The sequence below is a fragment of the Psittacula echo genome (genome assembly GCF_963264785.1).
Source record: "Psittacula echo genome assembly, chromosome: 11".
Taxonomy (NCBI): domain Eukaryota; kingdom Metazoa; phylum Chordata; class Aves; order Psittaciformes; family Psittacidae; genus Psittacula; species Psittacula echo.
In genome coordinates this window covers 9,363,432-9,384,784 of record NC_137746.1, presented here as the reverse complement: position 1 = coordinate 9,384,784, position 21,353 = coordinate 9,363,432, and the positions used below count along the sequence as shown (strand labels likewise).

Genomic DNA, 21,353 nt, shown 5'->3' with positions numbered 1-21,353 from the left:
AAGCCTTCCTTATCACTGAAAATGCAGCCAGCGAAATCACTCCACCTATTATCAGCGTCTAGTACCTCGGCTATTTAACTACAAAGAGAACAAGAAAAACCCTTCACAGCTAATTTGAATGTCTAAGGCAAGGTCTAACAGCTGGGCTAAGCGATTCACACTTCAGTACAATAGACTTCCAAGCATTCTTCCACAGTCCCAGTTAGCAAGGTCACTTTGAAGACTGAGCTACACCATAACCTTGTCATGCTGTATCTTCAGGAAGCTTAAAAATGCATCTATTGTGGGAGGAATTGGACAAAAGAAAAGAAAACCAACCCCAAACCCCTTCCCCCAACCCCCCCCCCCCCCCCGTACTGTTTTCTTGGGCACTGTTTCTTAGCCCATCTCATCAAGACAGAGTGAGTTGCCTCAGGCATCACAATGGAACATTAATGCCAACTAAAGGGCGCCTTTCTCTGATTTCCATCATGCAACCTGCAATTTCAGGGTAAAAATGACAATCAAACCATGTATAACACAGGAGCAGCACAAAATCAATTGAACTTTGAATCTCAACCCCCAAAAAAGGAACTAAGTATATCAGATGTGCAACAATTCAGCTCTTCCGACAACTTCTTAAGACATCAATTATTTATATTTTTTATCATAAGTTAATTCTTCTGCAGAACGAAGTTCTCTGGAGAATTCACAAAACCTTCCGTATATATTAACAGGGCTTTTAACCCTTAACTGTGGGTAAGCCACCAGTATCCACATAGCAGAGCAGAAGGATTACAGACTGATTTGGTGAAGCTCTTGAAACAATCCAACAGCTGAGACATGGATTTTGCTGGTGACAGCTGGGAACTCGGCCAATTGCTCCTGTAATTTCCTTTTCCCCGTGAGAACCAGCTCACACAAGGAGGCAACTGAAATCAATCCCTGTTAGTGCAACACTGCAGTTACAAAATGAAGCTCTCAAAAGCCAGTGAGTTCTAAAAGCTAGTGATTTTTCTACTACATATATGGCAAATTTCTTCTGCCTGTCTGATGTGTAAATTTCAGTTGCTTAATGAATAGAAGGAAAAAACACGAAGTTTCTTATTGCAGCAAAGACGGTGATGTAGAATAAAGCACCTCCAGTCTGAAGGAATGCAAGTTTGCTGGCCTTTCATGCATGCTCACAATTTACTCAGGCCTCTACTTTGGGAAATGGGCTGAGTTGTGGTTTCCTCGTTATCCGAAGGAAGTCCTTCCCATGCCTGTCCTTTGCTCCTCTAGTGCCACGGAAATTGCCATGATAATAAGCAGAAAATTCTGAAAAAAAATCTTTCATTTACTCTTTTGGTGTAAAATACGATTTCCTTGCATTATTTCTAGCAATTCTAATAACTGAGGTCTAAGATCTGTTCTTTCAGCATGGAAACTTGAATATCCAGCTCATTTCAAGCCCTGTTCTCATGGCCACATTGTTACCCTTCCTAAGATCTCTGCAACAAATGATGCACGTCTATGAAAAAAAGGTGATGTGGAAGAACAGAAGCTTAAAGGAGGCATCATACCTTTGGCCGTACTCCTAGGAAGCCACTGCAATTTGGGGCACCACATTTACAAACGGTCTTTCCGTTTCCCAAACACTCCAGGTTGTAGTTGAAAGTCAGCTCAGTCCCTGGCACAAAAGCAGATCAAAACCAAGCAAGTCGTAATGAGCTACGGGGCAGAATGGCTCACTGCTGAAATAAAAGCCCTTTTGAAATACAATGCCACAGATGACTGTCACAAATACACAAGGATACCAACTGTTCATCTCCCATAGATCTGTGTGGACTGAAAGTTCAGTGCAACCCCATGCTCCTACCATGTGCTACAGCTAAAAAGGGCATTCCACCTCACCCTGTAGCCTGCTTAGCTCCATTTCTCAGCCTTGTAAATCAGAACTAGGAACTTCCATTTATACCATGGATGTGTTTCATTATGTCAGGGCTGGTGTTAAATGTCATGAAAACAAAAATTAACCATCTTCCCAGGGAGCTACAAACCCTCCCCTTTCTTACAGAAACACTCCCACACTTTAACTGCAGGTACTGCCAGAGCAAGGCTTCTTACCAGCTTTGATATTTACAATTGCGAAGAGCCCGACCCGCGTGTCACCGTTCACACACCACTTCTGAGTCTCACAGTTTGGCTGGCAGCAATGGTTCATGAACCGAGCGTAATTGCCCTTTGGGCCAGCATCAATGATTCGATCCTGGAATGGGAAGAAAGAAAAATCAGGAACACAAGTTATTAATATAAAAATAAATAATAAATATAAAAATAAACTGTTATTTGTTGCTCAAACCGTTGCAGCCCAGTTTATACACCAAGAAAGAATTAACCAGTACTGAAACGCGTGACAGCAGAGGCATCTGATAAAGCTCGTGAAGCATCCGAGTTCATCCATGTGTTTTAGCCGACTGTAAGTGACAGGTGTCGCTGTGCTGCCTGGAAAAACCAACAGACACCCAACCGGTTTCCACACACTGGCAGATCACACAGCAAAACAGTCTCCCGCATGGCTTCATCTTCCTTTTCCAAGATACAAGAGCTCCTGAACAACCAGAGAAGTCCTACTGCTCCTTTGTGGGACATTAACTCTCCTTGCGGTGTCAGTGCTGGATAATCACTAAGCTTCTAAGGCAGGACTTGTGGTTCCAGACCCCAACTTCTGCTTAAAAGCAAAACAGCAGTTCCTATTTCTTGCAGGTCAATGTATAAAAAAGGAACAACATGTAATGTGTGAGGTACACTTCTCTACAGCATACTATCACTTTGTTAGACTGTGTTGAAGAGAAGAGGGCAGCTGCAACTGAGATCTGCTTTTGAAATAATGGGACAGCTATTAACACTTGGTTTTGCCCCTGCTCCCACCCATCAGACAAACAATGAGAAAAAGATATGGTCTTGTGAATTTCCAGGGAGAAGAAGGGAGAGGCAGAAAGCAGTCATGCTGTTATCCTTTCCCACACCTGACAGTTTTTTCCTGTGCCTGCTTTCACTGTCTCCCTCTAATCTTCACAAGGTTGAGTGACAAAACCATGGAAAGCATCTGACAAGTACTTACATTGGTAAGCCAGGAGCTCACACCAACAACCTGGCTTCCAGGATACACTGAGGAGTCTGTGGGTGTAACAAACTCCACTGCTTTACTTAAGTCAGCAAGACCTGAGATCTGAACTTAAAACGAAGGTCTCACTGCACCTGGTACTTTGTGTATCTGAAGGCTGATACCTTCTCTGGCACACATCAGCCCAGGTCTGGACTCTGCAGAGTTCAGCTGCTGGGAAGCATCCTGAAGATACCAAATTCTTAGCACCAATTTCACTTGCTGAAGAAGACCACTCTCGTGCCTTCCTTGCTATCATTTTACTGCTATAAGTTATCCTGGCAAAAACAAACAAAAAAATGCCTTTACATACCTTATCCAGTGTCAACATGTAGAAATTGGTGATGTCATGCTCCTGAGCATAGCGGATTCTGGCTCGGCACTCCTCCTCATCAATTAGCTCCCCAACATACTCATTAACAAATTCACCCTGCCAGAGAGGAAACAACAAGTTGGTAAGATGAGACAAATTCCCTCCAGGAGGAAGGGACATCCACCTTTGTTCTAAAACTTAGTTCCTGTTTCCTTTGTGAAAACCTTCTCATAAAAATATCTCCATGTGCTTTGCAGCCAGTTTGACCTATAATCTTCACTAAGAGCCCCGAATCATACATCCCTTTCACATACTCAAGAAGTAACTTGAAATAAATTGAACAACAGCCATCTTTGTGCTATGGAAAGAATTAACGTTCAGGGACAGCGCAGAAGTATACCACAAAACCAGCTCTTTGCTGCAAAGCTCAAAGCACTGCAAAACCACATTCCAGCATGAAACAATACCCCTTTGGGGACCAACCACACCAAGCAGCATGATGCACCGAGAACAACTGCTCCTGCAGTGGATCCATGGAGTTCCCTGTACTGAAGTACCACAGAGACCATACTCCAGCCATCAAAGGGAAGGCCAGCTCTGCTGCAGTGGGGCTAATAACTAATTAAATAACTGAGTTTTGTTGTTTCCAGACTGTCTGCTGAAAGTGAAACATAACTTCCAGGCACATGGAACAGCAGAGAGACCCTTTAAACTGTACCACAGCTGGCAGCAAAGCCTTAACAGGACAGACTCACATTTCTCCTGCTATCAAGCCCTCCCCCATAGCACATTGTCCCTACTCTTTTTTCAGACATTCTTCTCCTACTATGCTATCTGTCCTCTGTTTCACATCACCCTGTTTTAGCTTTGGGGTTCTCTTTGCTTTAACATTTTTCCTTTTCATTCAGCACAGATGTGTGTCCACAGAACAACTATTCTCTGGATTTTAAAATTAAATACAAGTATTTTGGCTGAAGATATCAGTTTCAGCAATAACAACAGCCATCTCCAAGACATTACCCTTTTTTAAGAGCCAAGCCCTGATTCCAGTTTCTGATACAAGATTCTCACGCTGGAAAAGCCTGGCTTTTCAAGAATGGGGGAGGCATAATCACTGTTCCCCATACGGAAATCCTGAGCGCAATCTTCAGGCCAGTGTTTTTGTGTACTCAAAACCCGTTGTCCATACAAGCAGACAGATCGAGCAATCATCTTCCTTACCATGTGGGATAACAACATGCAAACCATTTTCTTGGTTAGCTGAGCCAAAACACGCTTGTCAGGACTGGAAAAGTTAAACTCATCCATTACCTAAATAGCATTCTATGGCAAGAAGTCATCTTCGAATTATGAAAGTTAGAAATTTTTCCAATCTACTGAAACCAACGCTGAATAAGAGAGAAGTAGCACGAGAAAACTACATGTAGGAACAGAGAAAGTACCTTTCTGATGTCTGTTTTGGCTTGTAAGCCCCAGCCTCGTGCCAGTGTGCGGAAAATCTGTACCTCAGGATACTGTCGCTTGGAGAAGCACTGGTTCTGGCAGCGCTCCCCAGCGGGGCACACCAGGGGGTGGCATTCATAGAGCAACATGCGGTTGATGCACTCGGAGTCCAGGCCACATGGGTTTTCATCTGTCGGTTTGCAGTTGCAACGTGGTATCTCAGACAGGTCTGCGGTGAAGATCTGCACCTTACCCACTGGCCGGTTCACCTTGAACACACATAAAGGAGGTCAGCTCTCAAGAGCAACAGTTACCCTGCTAGTCACTTCTACACCCAACCCTTGTCCGCGAGCTGACAGGCTGCAGTGTGAATTAGTTACAGCGAGGGGCAGCAGGACACAAGTACAGATGTGCTTCTGGGCGCACTATTTCAAGAGGTATGGGGTTAGAAGGAAGAGCTAAGGAGGCTGCAGGTCTCCCATTAGCACCACTGGTGCAGTATGTGTTCTGTGACTCCAGAAGGGAGGGTGGCTGCCAAGCATCCCCCTTCCATCACCTCTGTGTCTACATCCAACTCAAGTGGCCCAGCACTCTTGCTGGGTGCACACCGTACCTGTGATCAACACCAAACCATTTTCTATGTGAAACAGTACCTTTCCTGGCCTCTGTGCATTGAGCCCTTTTCCTCAGCTCTCCCTTACAGCCCTGTTTAACCTGTTACCTTCGAGCTGATTTGTGCTCCCAGCTGTCACTATTAGAACCAGGCTGTTATGTCCATGACAGAGTGCAGGGGGCCTACCTATGCACCAGGCCACAAGCAGTTAGCTTCCCGCTCCACTGTCCTGCAGATGGAAATAAAGAAAACCAGACAAGGCTGGGGTTGGAAGGCCCAGAGAGGAGCTCAGAGTTAAGGCAAGCAGCTCTCTAAAAACTGCTCCAGAAGGAAGCAGAGTGCAGCACCAGCTGGGGAAGTGACTGCCATGTCTGTGGCATGAGCAGGGTCCTTTGGTTTTGGTTAAAGGCAGCAAACACTGAAAAGTGGGCAACAGAGTCAGCACTTTGGAGAGACACACTGAAGAAAAGCTCCTCGCTGTTCTTTGCCTGAGTAAGCAATACCATTGGCTTCCTCTCCTCTCTCAGAACACAAAAGGAGGGGATCACTTAGCACAACTATTCCAGCCCCCACATTATTTACCTAATTCTACCCACAGAGCAAGGTTTCTGTGCTGGCAGCCTGCCTGAGGCTGGCCTGGCCTGGATCCTCCTTCTCTGTTTAAAAGCAAACCCTGCAGAAATCCCTGGTTAACCTCTTCAGCATAGTCTCTGCTTCCTCCTAGTACTGCCTCCCACCTTCCTTGTCACTCTTGTGTTCTCTGGTGCTTTCCATCTCTTACTCAGTGATGACACTCAAAGGACTAGGTCAGTCCAGACAGCAGTGTCCTTGCTGGCTCTGGCACTGCCACTCCACGTGATGACAGTGTCAGCACACACAAGTGCGCAGCAGGCCTGCCCTACCCTCCTCTGAGGCACTGCTAGTTCCAAACCAGCTCCATAACAGGCCAATGCTTGGACTAGCCACAACTCTGATGTGATGAAGGATCCCAACTGTATTTTGCAGCAGACTCTCGTGTCTCCTTGGAATGAACTCCCAGGTGCTGATCTCCTTAGAAGGTCAAGACAGGAGCAGACACAGCCAGCTCTGGCCATTCCACCCTGAAACCCTTTCCAGTCCACCGTACGCTCCTGCAAACTGCTTTGCTTTCACAGAGACAAAGAGCTTGCACTCACGACAGCTGCCACGGCTAATAACCATGACAGTTATTATTTATATTACAAGGGTATTTCAAAGGCTCCAAACTGCTTCCAAAGTTCCTTTGCGTTGTGGCCACAGACAAACTTGAAAATACCTTTAATGAGAAACTGTATTTCCTCCACTGAAGCTGCCTGGCCAATACTGCTGCCACAGCATTCAGCTATGTTCTTTACACTGTACAGTAACTCACGTAGGATATACCCGCCTGCCTAGAAGTCCTAGCTAGACATAAAAAACCACCAGCAGTCAGTAAAGCTTTCATAGTTTGCCACATAAAAAAAGGGAAGGAGCTGACAGAGGCAATGAAAAAAAAACATAGTCCTGAGTCACCAGGTTTCTGTTCAGTTTGGACCCACATCTCAAGCACACACACCTGCCTGGCCCTAGCCTTCCCCTCAAATCACCTCCATCCAACAGAACTTCAATTGCTGCTCTAGATCTACCACAAAATAGAGCCCAAACATGAAGAGTTCCCCCCAAACTCAGCAAAACGGCTGATATTATATTCCAGAACGTACATCAGCTTTAGGATTTCTGTCCCGTCACCAACTCATACAGAAAGGGATACAGAGTAGCAGGGATGAAACAAGACACTGTGAGCTACCATCCTCCACGCAGCTCTGCTCCACTGCACCCTGACCATCACTTGTCCTGGGATGCCCACCTTGCCATCAGTAGCACGCAGCACTTGAGCATACTGTGCATTACTAGCACTCTCTCCTGAGTTCTCAAGGTAAAGACATTTCTTCAGACCACACAACTGACACCGGACAGCACAGAGATGTCCAGATCTGTCCCAGTAAATCAGAGTACCTGTCTCACTAGTCTCCAGCTTCCATACAGCGCTGTGCATACATGAATCCTTTCTGTGGAGGATGACTGAGGACGCCAAGAGGACCAAAGTGAATCTTAAATGCAGCCAAATACCCTAACAGTAGCAATGTTTCTGTATACCTGTAAATCACCTGCACCAATAGCTCAAGACTTCTCTTCCACATCTTGCCTCCCCCAACCACCCTCACCTTGATGTGTTTGTAGGGAGGAGGTTTCTTGTCATTCTTTTTGTCTTCCTGAAGCTGTCTCAGTTCTTTCTGTGCCTTCAACTCTTCAAATCTTACTGCAGCTTCCTGAAGAGCTATGTGAGAGAACAGGCTGTGTTACGAAGAAACTCCCTCTGTTCACAGGGAGCTGGGCCAGTGTCCACCCAGCGATTCCAGTTCCACAAGAAAAACTCCCTGGCTGTGTATTTCAGAGGCCAGTTCACCAGCCAGTGCAGTCACAAGAGTTACAGTAAGTGACCTGCCCATGGATGATGAAGCATCCAAACTGTCAGGCAGCTGCATTCACAACTCCCAAGTGCATTTTTATATAATGATTGTATGTGACACAGGGAAGCTGACAAAGCAGCAGCTCACTCAGAGTGGCTGTGTCAGAGCTGAAGAAGTATTCAAGATCTGCACACCCTTCTCCCTCTCTGGGGGTCAGACCAATGAACTTTCTGAGTTCACTGGATGACAGATAAGCAGCAGCTCATTCTACCAATTTAACTTCACTTTAGCTCTAAGAAAATTTCTCTGTTCCAAGAAAGTCACTTCTGCAAATGGTAATGAAGAGAAAAAGAACGTGCACCTCTCTGGATGAAGACAAGTTACCTTTCTTGTATATGCCATCCACGCCCTTTCCCATCTTGTCTTTGCTGCTCACATCACCTTCCATGTAAGGGAACACACGGGCCTGGTGGGTCCACAGGTAATCCTTGGAGCCGAAGAACAGCACAGGGAACTCACCGATGTCATGTTTCATTTTCTGGATGTTGACAGGAATTGTCCTAGGATGGCAAATCTCAGCTGGCCACCACCTGCAACACAGGGAAGGGCTGATGAAATAGCTGGAGACTCCCTGCTTCCAACCAACTCAGAAGTACACTACTGCATGGACACATGGGGAAAAAGTGTGTGAGGACTACCAGTGCGGCTGGTGGGAGACAAGAGGCTACTGGAGGAGAAAAGCACGCATTTTACCAGCCACTACCTGAACACAAAAAAGGCTGCTGCACTGTACCCTGCAGAGATGAGCAGCTTCTCACCTCGATCACCATGAGCACTGCATGGAGAAGGGATGGGGACAACTCTGTTCTACCTTCACCTACCTGTAGCGCCCAACTTTCACCCAGACTACTTCCTTGTAGTGTGGCTTTTTGCCTGCCTTGCAATCATTACAATACCAGCTTCCCTCTGGCATCTCAATGTTTAGACACTCACGGTGAAACGCAGCCGGGCACGACTCGCAGCATAAGAGGCTGCCCCCTGCAAAGAAAAGGAGGAGGATTTCATCAGTCACTGTGCAGAAGCCCTGGACTCCACATTTTCAGAGAGACACAGCTGAGAAAAGGGCATGATGCTCTTCTGCAAACCCTTTTCAAAAGTTGCGACCTACTCATGCTGCAAGAAGAACCCTTGTAAGGATCCAGAAAAAAGTTCTAGCCTTAAGCTGGACTTAAATGGGAATGCATAGGAAAGCAATCTGTTCTCTGCAGATCTCACTGGCACACTCTGAATGGTCAAAGCTTCTGCCTGCTCTAATAACTTCTTGTGCGGGCATTCCCTGGTGAGAAGGGGCCCAGCACAGACCATCTCACCTTCCGAGCAGACAAAGCACCAGCTGACATTGACGTGCTCGTGGTTGCGGCAGCCCCGTCGTGCAGTGAAGTGGTTGGGGCAGATGATGCTGTTGGAGGCGAGCACCACGGAGCCAGCAGCGAGGCAGAAGTCGTTGGAGTGGTACGCAACGGGACACCGCACACAGCGCATCAGGCGGCCTAGGACCAGAACACGTTGGGAGCACACTGAGCCTCTAAAGGACAATCAATTCTTTTTTCTGGCCAAAACCAGCCTCTATTGATACCTACACTCAAAATGATCAACTGTAGGTGAAAAGGAAACTGATCTTTTTTACTGACTGTCCATGACATCCTCTCTTAAGTTATTTAACAAAATATAAATAGAACTAGGAATATCGTTTATATTTGTATAACATATATAAAATCGTTATTATTTAGAAGTGAAAAATTTCCTGCATGCTATGCAGAAACAGCTCTAGAGTTCACAGACTGGGACTGCTTCCTATCATACACAAATAATTAGTAAATCAGCTCAGAGTAATTACAGAGGGGGTGTTCCAAGTGCTTGGCTGCACATAATGAAACCAAACTGCGCAGCTCCTGAAAACATCAGCGCTTGCCTCTCCACTTCATCAGATTTTACCCTGAAATTCCAAAATGGAGAATTCAGAATTGCCTATAGGCCTAATTTAACCCAAGGTTTTTAAGAACCTGTTCTCAGTTCCTCACAGGAAACCATAAACAAGAAGAGGTGGGATGAAAGGGGTAAATCTGACCACTGAGAAGCAGCAGCCAGAAAAACACAATGTAAATGTTCAGTGGGGAAGCTGTTGGCTGTGGGCTTCAGGCCTGTGTTGTCTTCTACACCAGCTACTGGTATGTGGTGAAAAAATCCCCCAAACACCTTTAACACAGACCCTGAGGATAAAAATTGAGCTGGTCTTATTGTCACTCAAGTTACCATGGATTTAAAGGAAGGCAGCTTGAGCAGCAGATATACAAGACAAACACATAAAAGTTCTAAGTTTAATCATGTGAGATAAAGGTCAAGGTTCTGCTGCCAACAGCTCAAACAAATGTTTGCCCGAGAGGCTCAACCCAAGGGTGTCACTACAAGACAAGAGTTTGCACTATAAAAAAAGGAGAACTACAACCGTATTGTAGTTTTTACTACACTGCTGTGTCATTGTTTCCGTAGCCAGTGTTGCTAAGCAGGCACCATTTGGAGCACCAGCACAGTGAAAAGTAGGTAGGAGAAACATGAGAGTGTCAGTACAGCTCCAGAGACTTATTCAAAAAGCCAAAGGCTATGTGGCACTGTTGGACGTGCAGGCATCCAGGCGTCTGGACAGAAGAGAACATTTTAGTGCCATGTCTGACCATCAGGAGTGCTGATGAGCAGCAGCCTCGCACACTGACACCTCCTTTTCCGCTCCCCTGGGAGAAGCTGTTCCTCCCTACAGCAAGCACTGTGTCAAGGACAGAAAATCCACTTAAAGAGCTAGTGGACCAGACATGAAACAAAGAAAAAGCTTCTGACCGCATCCCCTGGAACACCCTCCAAGATTTTGGTACCTTTAGATGCAGAGATGTTTGTTGGGTTAGCAGCATGACAAGTCATGCAGATGTGCAGGGAGCATCGGAAGCCCTTATTCTGCATGACTGTGGGTGGGTACTTCTGTATGCAGGCTTCATGGTAGTACTTCCCACAGAGGGGCAGCAAGCACCGTTTTACATCTTCCCCACAGCTCTTGCACACAAAACAGGTATGGACCCCTGGAGAAAGAGCAGCAGATGTAACATCAGTCACATGAAAGGACTAAATGAAGATCCGACGCTTCCATCAGGCTACATATTAGCAGAGCACAACTTTCCAACCGGCTGTACCTATCCCAAAGCACAGGTCTCCGCAGCAGGTTTGCTTTGCCTGCAGCTACAACGGAACTCCAGCTCAAATAAAAGTATTATTCTAGCTGTGATATCAGGCAAGGGAACAGTAAGAAGAAAACCAAAACCTGACAACCCTACTTAAGACATTCCCACCTTTCCAGCCTGCTCCAGACTCATTCTCCCCACCAGCCCTCTCTCCTTAGTCCCAGCTAAAAACTTCCCCTTCTTTTTCCCAGGATTTCATGAATCCTGAACATTCATTCACTTCTTCACACCCCACATATCTGAATCAACAGTAAGATCAATTAACTAGAAAGTCATTATCAAACACCAAGCCAATAATCAGAGGACTGAAAGCTAGCTAGTGGCTCTACTGCAGGCACAATACTATGGCAAAGGAAGCACCAGCAAGTACCCTGTCCTGCACTCACAAAAGCTGCCCTACCTGTGGAACACTCATTGCAGATGAATTTGCCCTTTGGCATCTCGGAGAGCCCAAGGCACTGCAGGTGGAAAGCACCACAGCACTGTGCCTCACACAGCAACAGCTCCCCTGGCTTCTCACAGATCTGCAGAGAAAGAAGCACAATGTCAACTCATCCCACAAAACAGCAACCCATGTGCTGGCCAGCAGGGACCAGAAAAAAAGCTAAGCTCTCCTCATGTCGGTTAGTTCAGGTGGTTTGTGCACCACCACTGCCATTTGCCATCCAGTCCTCGCTACCACGCATCGGCTAAAATGAATCCTATGTTGGTCACATCTCCCTAAAAATCTGTGAACTCCAGCAGGAGGGGAGTAAATTGTAGAGAAAAGGCTCAAGTCAGAGAATAAAGAGCTGGTTAATTCTGCAAAAGCACCTTGAGGCTACCTGGGCTTATCCGGACCAGATAAGGCCAAGTATGCTCCAGGAATTGCACAAAACCACTTTAGAGTGGTAAAGTTTCAAAGAGATTTCTTCAAGGACATTACCTGACACACGTTCTCCTTGAGAGCTGCTCCTCCTCCACGCTCCCCCTGCATCTTTTTAGATGAAGGCACGCCATGGTCGTTCTCTGATCCCTCTTCATTTCCTTCTTTGGGGCTGGCAGCAGTGCCGTGAACTGATGTCTCTCCCTTTAAAAAGAAATCCAGAGTCAGGGATGTCAGTGGTTCCTGTCCACTTGGAAATGACAAATTCAGCCATTAAGCACGTAACAGAGGTTTGGCAGTTCATCTTTGTGTTACCCACCCTGGAGAGGACACCCCCCATACAGTTCCACCCAAAAGACTTACAAGAAAGGAAAGAGCTCTTAAATTACTACATCATTAAAAAAACACACACTCAACACAATTACTTTTCTGTGTGTAACCCCCCTATGAGAAAAGAGTCATGGCTGAGGAAAAAAGGTACTGCCCTGCATAGGAACAAATGAGGCAGGCTAGGATAGTCTGAAGCATCCTGCATGCACTGGAAATGCAAATGAAAAACTTTCTTTATAGCAGCTGGCACCCAGCAAATGAGCCAGACATTCCCCCACTGCGTCTCCGTACGTTTTACCTCCATGTAAAATATAGGTACAGAAGCATTCAAGTACCTGTGTTAGCAAGAACCAGCTGGTCAACATCAAAGTGAACAGTGCAGCAGAGCACTTACACCACCACCTTGCCTGTGAGTCTTTCATAAGCATCTGTCCTGTACGAGCATCACAGCGCTGACTATTATATCTACTGGTGAAAGAGCATCCTGCTAGGAAGGTGGGTTTCCAAAGATAATGGCGAACCTCACCCTCACAGGCCAAATCAATAGGCATCCCAAGGTCTAAGGACACCTTCCAATGTGTTCACAGGACCTGCCCAGACACTGTTAGCTGAAGGACAGCAACAGGTATCCTAAAGACCTACTACAAAATACTGCAACCCTGCCTTCCGTTTTCTCAGGACAGGCAATCAAGAGCTTAGAAGCACCATTCCACCAGCTTCCAGGCCCCTCTGGTACAGTCTAGGCAACACATCAGTATGTGTTGCCTAGTATGCCTTAAGGGCCATTGATGCTGCATCAAAGGGATGTCTTTAGCCAAGTGCTTTGAGCAAGAACATTTTAAGGACCCTGCCATTTTTTCAATACTCCAGCTCAGTGCAGTTAGCTGAGTGATCTCTGTGTGCAGCTGCCAGTTCCTCCCTGGGTCACCAAGCCATACCGACTGTCTGTTGTACAACTGAAAGACCTTGTGAGGAATTCAAAGTGCTGCAGGAGCAGCAGCCACCACTCTCATACTTTCAAGCCTGCTTGGTGGCAGATGTTCAGCTAACCGTTATGAGGCAGTTTTGCACCATTTTCTGTATGGGAAAGCATCAGTCTGAGTTGTGGTGCTACTAAAGCTTGTAAGGTAAACTGAATGCCCTCTAAATGCATTATTATCCTGCAAAAAAAAAAGGACATAAGGATCTCCCAAAGTTTAAAGCTGGAAGAACCTGGAGCTGGTATTCTAGTCAAAAAATGATGCCTCCTTTGCCTGGTGCTTTATTTTGTTGGTTGGTTTTGCTTGTTTTCCCTGAATAAAGCAGTAAGTTTTATTTGGGGATATTTTAAAGCCATGTGAGCTCTGTGGAGCAGTGATGCACAGGTGCACTGGCAGTATATTAAAGCACACGATACAAAGATAAATGTTATAAATTGCCTTTATTGAGCACAAAAAGAGCAAAGTCCCAGCTACAAACTACTGCCAATCCAACATCCCATACAGTGCACAGCCTACCATCACAGTCTCACTGGAAGGCTGGCAGTGATGCAGCCTGTGGGATACTGATAATGAGCACATAAGCTGCTGCCACTCTACCACACAGCCCTGGCAAAGGGAAGTGGAACGTCTCTACGGCATCGGTAAAAAGACCATCTAAAACCACAACAGCCACCTTTGCCTCTATACACAATAGCATCTTCTCAGGCTAAGTCCTATGATACTTCTGCTCTTGCAGCTCTATTTCTGCTAGGAATTATGAGGTCTGCTGCAAGGCAACCCTCTGGCCCAAACGCTTGCTTTGGCTCCTGGAATGCTCCAGGAGCTGCACCAGCCACTGGTGCTCCAAGGACTGGTTACAGCTCAGGTACTCCTATTCCTACATAGGTGCTCCCTCTTCTGCTCAGCTCAGCAGTGACCTCAGGGTTGCAGGGGTCACTGTAACGAAGAACAAGAGCAGGGTTAATCAGCTACTGGAATAGGCAAACAATGTCAGCTACAGCTTCTGCTGATGCAGGGGCCCTGCTGTTACAGACACAAAGTGGTATCACCCCTCTCGTGGTCCCCAAGGTCCCTGTCAGGAGAGGCAGGGTGCTGGTAAACAAGCACCACCCATCCTGTGGTCAGTGGCACTGGCTTCCTGCTGTAGCTAAGGTTTCAAAATAGTGTTTTGGAAGCAGGACACACACACAGAGATTTGCTACAGACAGAGGTATGAGGGATTTAGAACTGGTTCATCTTTCCATCCTTCTGGCCACTTTCTACCACGGCTGTTAGGACACCTCGGTTTGAACCCTGATAGCCACATTTCACATGTTAATGGAATGGGAAACTAAAATGCATCTAGGAGTCACATAACAGCAACTGCCTCTTCAGATCTGAAAGGATTTGCCAGCAGCAATGCTGCCTTAACAAATACGCTCACACTGCTCTATGTGGCACAGCATGTTCTAGCCCTGCTCTTTCAGCCCAAACTCATCCTCTCTGGTTCTGCAAACAGCTGGCCAGTCTGCACGTTTCACATGCCAGGATCTTAGCCTCAGTGCTCCCAGAATCGCACAGGGAAGGGAATGTCAGAGCTAGGCAGGATGGGCAAGGCCAGATATTTGTGCTTTGTGAACAGGGAGAAGTGAAGTGCCAATCAAGGCCATCACTCAAAAGACCTGTCACACTGCTCCCCTTCCTTCCTCTACCCAGCGTAAGTACTGAAAAACTACGTACCCCCTACAGAGGGCAAGTCTCTTATCCTGGGTCTTCTTCCAGAGCTATCTCTTCCTGCTGTATCAGGCACATCCTCAAAATGCCTGTTCTTTGACACAACCTGACCTTGGCGTACAACCTTGACAACCATTTCAACAGCATTTTCCATTCCCTTCCCTTCTCTCAGTCTCTTGCTGCCCTGATGTTGTAAAACTTGCACTCCTGGCTCCACAGACAAGCAAGCACAGAGAAAGCTGCTTAGTTCAGCCCAGGCAGACAAGCTTTCCTATGCCCTCTTTTCCTCTGAGAGCAGGTGGATCCAAGGCTTCACTGTGCTGCACCATCAGACCGCATGTATTTCTTCTAGCACCATTGTTCAGCACAAAGTGGAGTTCCTTGTCTGGCGTGTGGAAAGCCACTTACGGACCAGCTTGGTCCGAATTCCACATGAAAGCACAATTGCATCTCCACAGCACCCCAATACTCACCAGTACCCATGCACTCACCTAAGCCAAGGGGTGAACACTCACCACAGCAGCTCAAAAGACACAACCACAGAGAAATGGATGCTGGCAAAAGGTGCCAAGCATTGCCTTTTATTTCTGGCATGGTTTACCATACCTAACTAGGTACTTAACACATATCTAAGACTGGAGGCAGTTAAGACTCCCTGGGCTTCCCCTGCAGTGAATGGTGGGTGCAGGATTCAGAGCCATGGCCTAGCTACTTTGCAGCTCTGCATCTTCCGTATAAAAGATTCACAGAGAATGTGCTGACTCTTAGTGGGTACCTGGCAGCAGACAGTGTTAACTGCCCCCTCCTAGCATTGGCAAAGATATTTGTACAAGCTTCTTTGACACATGATTCCAGAGGAGCATAGTTCAGCAAGAACACTAACACCATCACAGGAAGGCTTGCAGAGCCCAGGGGTATTACCCGACTTTATCACCCCCAACAGAAACCACCTTTTCAGAAAGCAGTAGCAGCAGGGTGGTTGGCACATCTTTAAGAGGTGTGAGGTTTGTGCTCTCCTGGAAGCTGTATTACAACAACAAATAGAACAATATAAGTCTATAATTGGCTCCTGAAATACATACTGACTATCCTGACAGAACAGCCTGCTCCTGAACCTGGGCCACTGGAAGTGAGAGGCGATGGCGAGAGGCCCAGAGGTGTCCTGCCTCTCCCAGGAAAAGTCTTGCTTCCCCTACACCTGGCTCATTCCTAAAAGGCAAAACGTGCTTGTCAGAGATATTTGTATGCCAACTCTACTGGGATGCAGTAAAAGGGAGTTGCCCCAGTTATCCCCTTCTGCTGGATGGCAGAATGCAATCAGAGGCTTCTGTGAGCAGTCACAGACAGGTCCATTCACCCCCTCCTGTGTGCTCCTTAGCTCACCCTGCCATGCGGGTACAAGCAGAAGGAGAGGTGGAAGTCCACAGCCTAGGGCTTGTGCGTCATACTGGTGTGGGAAAGATTCCCACCACCACCACCACAGAAGACCTTTTACAGCAGTTAGACCTTCTGAGGTGCAAAGCAAGATGCCAGGCTAACCCTGGTTCCACCAGAACAGGACAGACTCTCTCCAGGAGAATCAGCTGAGCAGCAACTTAAAAACTGAGCCCGAGTTAAGCAGTTATCACAAAATAGCCACTAAATCAAGTTGGTATCTTCAGCTTCAATCCCAACTCATGCAAGTACATCAGCGGGATAACTTCCAATGGACACACCACCCAGGCAAAGATGCACTGGCCTAGGCCCTGCAAAGTGCTCTGGGAAGCAGCAGACAGGTTACAGAGATGACTGCGTAGGAAGACACAACAGTACCTCAGAGTGTGGGGTCTCCCCTTGCCCCTCCTCGTTTCTCTCCTTCTTGGAATGTGCTGCAATAGAAGTATGGCGCTGTCTCTTCCGCTTTCGCTGCTTCTCCAAGAGTTTTTCAGAAGCTGGGATGCAATGAAAAAAACAGTCAAGAAAAATGCAGAAATTATTCCCTTGCTGCAGGTGCCACCGGCAAGTTCTACACCCTTTTTGAGAGCTTCAGGCTGGGTCCTGCTGTCTTTGAGGGCATAAAAGCTGGGGTAATACCAGCCTGCAGGCAGTCTGCCCTCTCCTGCAACCATTAGAGGACCACCGATTCACACTGGTTTTAGCTTCTTTTTCTAAGCTGCTGAAGTGTCACTGACTTTCCTGAGGCAGCCCCCAGCATGAAAGAAGAAACAGTACCAACACAAAGCTTACACAAAGCTAATCAAACACTGGTAACTACCTCCTCCCACGTGTCACCAACAGCCTTCACTTACCTTCTCCCAGGTCTGACAAGTGGGCTGGTGAGTAGAGCTCAGAGCTGTCGCTCTCTGAAAGGCCAGTACCCTGCAAGTACACAACAGAGTCAAGTCACCAGATGCAAATCAAGAGATGCAGGTTCCTCAGCCATTCAAAGCCCTTATGAACAACTGCAACATGTAACTTACAGCTCAGGTCACAAATTCATCAGTGATTACAGACTTTACAATAAAACATTTGTTTAGTGTGTGCGATAGATCCCACATGGAAAAGTCTGCCTCCGGGCAGGGAGAGGAATGCTGAGTCTGCTCTGTATCGTGCTCCCAAGCATCATCCACTGTTTCCTGGACTCTCCCAGAAAGACTGCTAACACCCTGTAAGCTGCTGGGAACAGAGAATCTCTTCGTTTTACACTTTCATGGAGCTTAAGACTGAAATACACCAGCCTCTGCATTACTGCAACCAGGATAACTGTATTAAGGCTGTGCCACACAGAGAGAAGAAGGAGGAAAATGGCTATTAATCAACCCTAGAAACAATAGCCACAAGTCTTGTGCAGGTACTCCACCTGAAATGGTTCTTTATAAGTTACTTTTTTTTCCAAACCATGTCACTGAATATCAAGTGTTTAGTGCAGAAAAGCATCATTTTCTTTAAAAATCTGCACTAAGCACTGTATGCTACATGTGATGCAACTCAAGCCTCTACCCTGCTACAAGCTCTGCACTTACGTACTACTCACCAGCTCACTTGGGAAGGTAACAAAAGGAAACACTGCTCAGAGGAAATCTGATGGGAAAGGACAAAGCCTTAGGTTCAAGCTCAAGCTGCGCCACAACATAACAGTGACAGAAAGCCTCTGCACAGAACATTTCTGCTCACACCTTCCCAGCCAGCATCCGGATGACTCCTTTTCCATATAAATTAACTAAGAGAAGAGATTTTACAGCCAAGACTACCCCATCCCCAGTACAAGTGGGGAGGGGTGGGGAACACATCTATGTTCAGCAAATTTCTTCATCATAACACAGCAACCAGCACCTTTGGGAAGGGTGGACCTTTGCTCCTGGGCCACAGCCAACAAAAAAACCACAGCCCATTGCACTGTGTCTTTCAGCAGGGTCTGCTGTCTAGGCTTGGTTTCTATCTGGTTTTCAAAAGAGCTGGAAGGAAAGTACCTTCTTTGGGGGAGTCCACTCCTCCTTCTTTGGCATAAAGGCAGTGTCCAAATCATTGGATTCCAAGAGCTTTTTAGTGGGCTTCCTCTGACGCTTGCTTTCGAAGTTTCCTGAAATGAAACTCTTCACATCAGATAAACAGGGGTTTTCTTACCTTCAGACTAAACCATTAACCAAGCATCAGCCAACAGTTCAAAACAATCGGCTTCACCCTGTCTTTGTGACCATAAGCTCCCTGGTCAGAGATGCCAATCACCTGTTTCTGTACAACTTCCAGAGAAATGGACCTCAGTCTGCCGTGACCTTCAGGCAAACCTCGATATGCAATACAAAAATCCACCCACGGAAGAGTCGACACCAGCAGGTAACCCATCCTGGCAGCACAATTCAGACCACAATTTCCCAATCACTTTGATCTGGCATAAACCAGTCCTACCACTGACAAAACCAGCCCTGCCTCCACTCCCACACTACTCACACCAGGATTCATGCTGCACATAAGTAAACAGGCTAAAGGACATGCTCCCGGTTAGAAGTACCTGGGAAAAGACACCCCAAACAAACTAGCTGTAACCTACACCACTTCCCACTCAAGCTTTTGCTGGCACTCAGGAGGTAACAAATTGCTAGACCTAGGCTCATCCACACTGATTTTGGCAACAGTATACTAAGAACGACCAACAAAAACGAAGCTGTGAGTACAAGACACTCCACAAAAACAGCCTGCTACCCATCGCACCCTGTTCATCTGCTTGCTTTATCAGCCTTGGCTGTGTCCTTTCCATGACACCGCTTATGCATCGGACACCTGATGGAGAGAACACCATGGCATCATCCTCAAAGCAAGACTGCCAACACAGAGCTTGGGCTCCATGTGCCTCAGGCAAGAGGCAAGTTTTCTTAGAGCCACATGACCTCTGCACATTGGGTGTCTGTTCCCACTACCGCACCCTGTACTGTTCTCCTGCACCTCCAACCTGAGGTTCACATCCCCAGTTCGTCGTCCTTTGAACCTGCAACTTTCTGTTTCCATCTGATACCCACAAGCCCCCAAAGGCAATCCCTCTTCTCTCAAACATAACAGGCTGACCTCCCAGTGACTGTATCTTTCTGCTTGGTTTAATGTTTCTGACTGACCATAGGCCCTTTAGAACACAAATAGTGTTGCCTCCAAGTTAGCACAGCCAGACCACCAGGGCTTTAACCCTGGACATGCCTTTAGATGCTACCAGAGAACGAATGCACTGCAAAGTAGACCCTGATACTGACTCTTCTGAAATACGGAAAAGCCCATCAGACCACACTCACTCTTTGTATACTGTGCCTTACTGAAAGCCAAGGCCCTGGCTTGCTGCTACCACAAGTCTCCAACAATTTCTACAGCAATTTTTCTTAGAAAGAAAGGAAAAAATGTCTTCCAGAAAAAATTCCAGAGGGAATTCTGTGCCACAATTCCTGGAGTTCATTAGGAGAACAAAATGTCACCCCATGAGCTCTGCAGATTAGACTGCACAGAAACCTCAGCGCAGCACCGTTCACCCAAAAGGTTTTAACAGCAGCAAGAGACATTCAAGCTAAAGAAGTGCCATTGTTTCCATGAAAAGGACTCAGAGAAGGAGCTGTGACTTTCTTCTTTTAGACAGAGCAGTATTCCCTGCCAGGACCTAAGGAAGGCACACTACAGAAAGCTATTAGCGTAAGTGCAATCATCCAGCTCCCTGGGCCACCCAATGCACCTGCCCTCTCACCCATTGTAGCACCAGCAGCGGTCACGAATGCAGCAAAACAAAACCAAACTAACTGATTAACACCTACGAACCTTTTCACACTGACTGAAGCAACAATTTCTGCTGAACTTGTGATATTACTCATTTGTGGGAGCAGAATCACACCACCTCCCACTTACCTGATTTCACGAATCTCTCTTCTGCATCTGGAGAAGCAGAAACTTCAGAAGCATCTGAGGAACACAGCACCAGCTCCGGAGATTCTGAAGGTCCTTCTAGAAGTTGATCAGTGGGATTAGTGGAGTGGGATCCTAGTTCTGTTAAGGAGCACTCTGCTTCAAGGATGGGAGGGGACTCTTTGGTTGAAGATGGAGTTGAAACCAAAGGACTGGGCCCCCGCTGGGTAGCTCTGTCAGGACTGCACTGTGCAGGAAGACCTCCTTCAAACTCAGACCTCACCACAGAGTTCACCTAGCATAGTGAAACACGTTGGTGAAAACATTCCTCCTGCACAGCACCACACACAGCAAGAACACTCAGCCAGCAAGAATGCATCAAAAGCGCACAGACCGGAGCCCCAGAGCAATAACCATGAAGGGCACGTTGGCCTTCACCCACCTTTTGTGCTTGCTCCTGGCCCTTCTTTGATTTTTTCTTGGGTGCAAATAAGTGATCATATTCTTCTGCATATTCCAGAAGCCGTTTACTTGGCTTTCTAAGGCGTTTCCTCTCTGAATGTACTGAGAAAAAGGAAAGCAGCTTCAAGACTTTGTTTCTGAGATGATCGTAAGACAAAATGATCCTCATGATCTCTAAATACTAGTCGTTTCTGCCCTCCTTTCCAGGGGCTCCACATGGTAAGAGCCCTCCCTGGTACTTGTTTCACTTATAAAGCTTTCTAATTTTTGAGCCTTCTATTCCCCATAACCCTGAGACCGCAGGTGGGATTTTTAAAGACCTAAGGGACTTCACGCACTTCAGATAAGAAAGCAAAAAACAGGTATCTGAGAGGCTTCTGCCATTTCACCCACCATCTCC

The 21,353-nt window shown here is 46.7% G+C and overlaps 1 protein-coding gene across 3 annotated transcripts in view; it reads right to left on the bottom strand.

The window, feature by feature from the left end:
• The window catches only part of NSD1 (nuclear receptor binding SET domain protein 1), a 63,652-nt gene that overhangs the window by 14,172 nt on the left and 28,127 nt on the right, over window positions 1–21,353 (bottom strand). For all 3 annotated transcript variants that reach the window (XM_080627483.1, XM_080627485.1, XM_080627484.1), the window contains 16 exons: window positions 20,934–21,055; window positions 20,495–20,786; window positions 18,589–18,698; window positions 17,428–17,497; window positions 16,952–17,070; window positions 12,177–12,320; window positions 11,652–11,775; window positions 10,892–11,092; window positions 9,335–9,514; window positions 8,846–9,002; window positions 8,349–8,554; window positions 7,719–7,831; window positions 4,883–5,152; window positions 3,441–3,557; window positions 2,089–2,230; window positions 1,545–1,651 (listed from right to left, as the gene is read on the bottom strand). In XM_080627483.1, coding sequence (XP_080483609.1) covers window positions 1,545–1,651; window positions 2,089–2,230; window positions 3,441–3,557; window positions 4,883–5,152; window positions 7,719–7,831; window positions 8,349–8,554; window positions 8,846–9,002; window positions 9,335–9,514; window positions 10,892–11,092; window positions 11,652–11,775; window positions 12,177–12,320; window positions 16,952–17,070; window positions 17,428–17,497; window positions 18,589–18,698; window positions 20,495–20,786; window positions 20,934–21,055 — 2,474 coding nt within the window. The remainder of the gene's footprint in view (window positions 1–1,544; window positions 1,652–2,088; window positions 2,231–3,440; window positions 3,558–4,882; window positions 5,153–7,718; window positions 7,832–8,348; window positions 8,555–8,845; window positions 9,003–9,334; window positions 9,515–10,891; window positions 11,093–11,651; window positions 11,776–12,176; window positions 12,321–16,951; window positions 17,071–17,427; window positions 17,498–18,588; window positions 18,699–20,494; window positions 20,787–20,933; window positions 21,056–21,353) is intronic.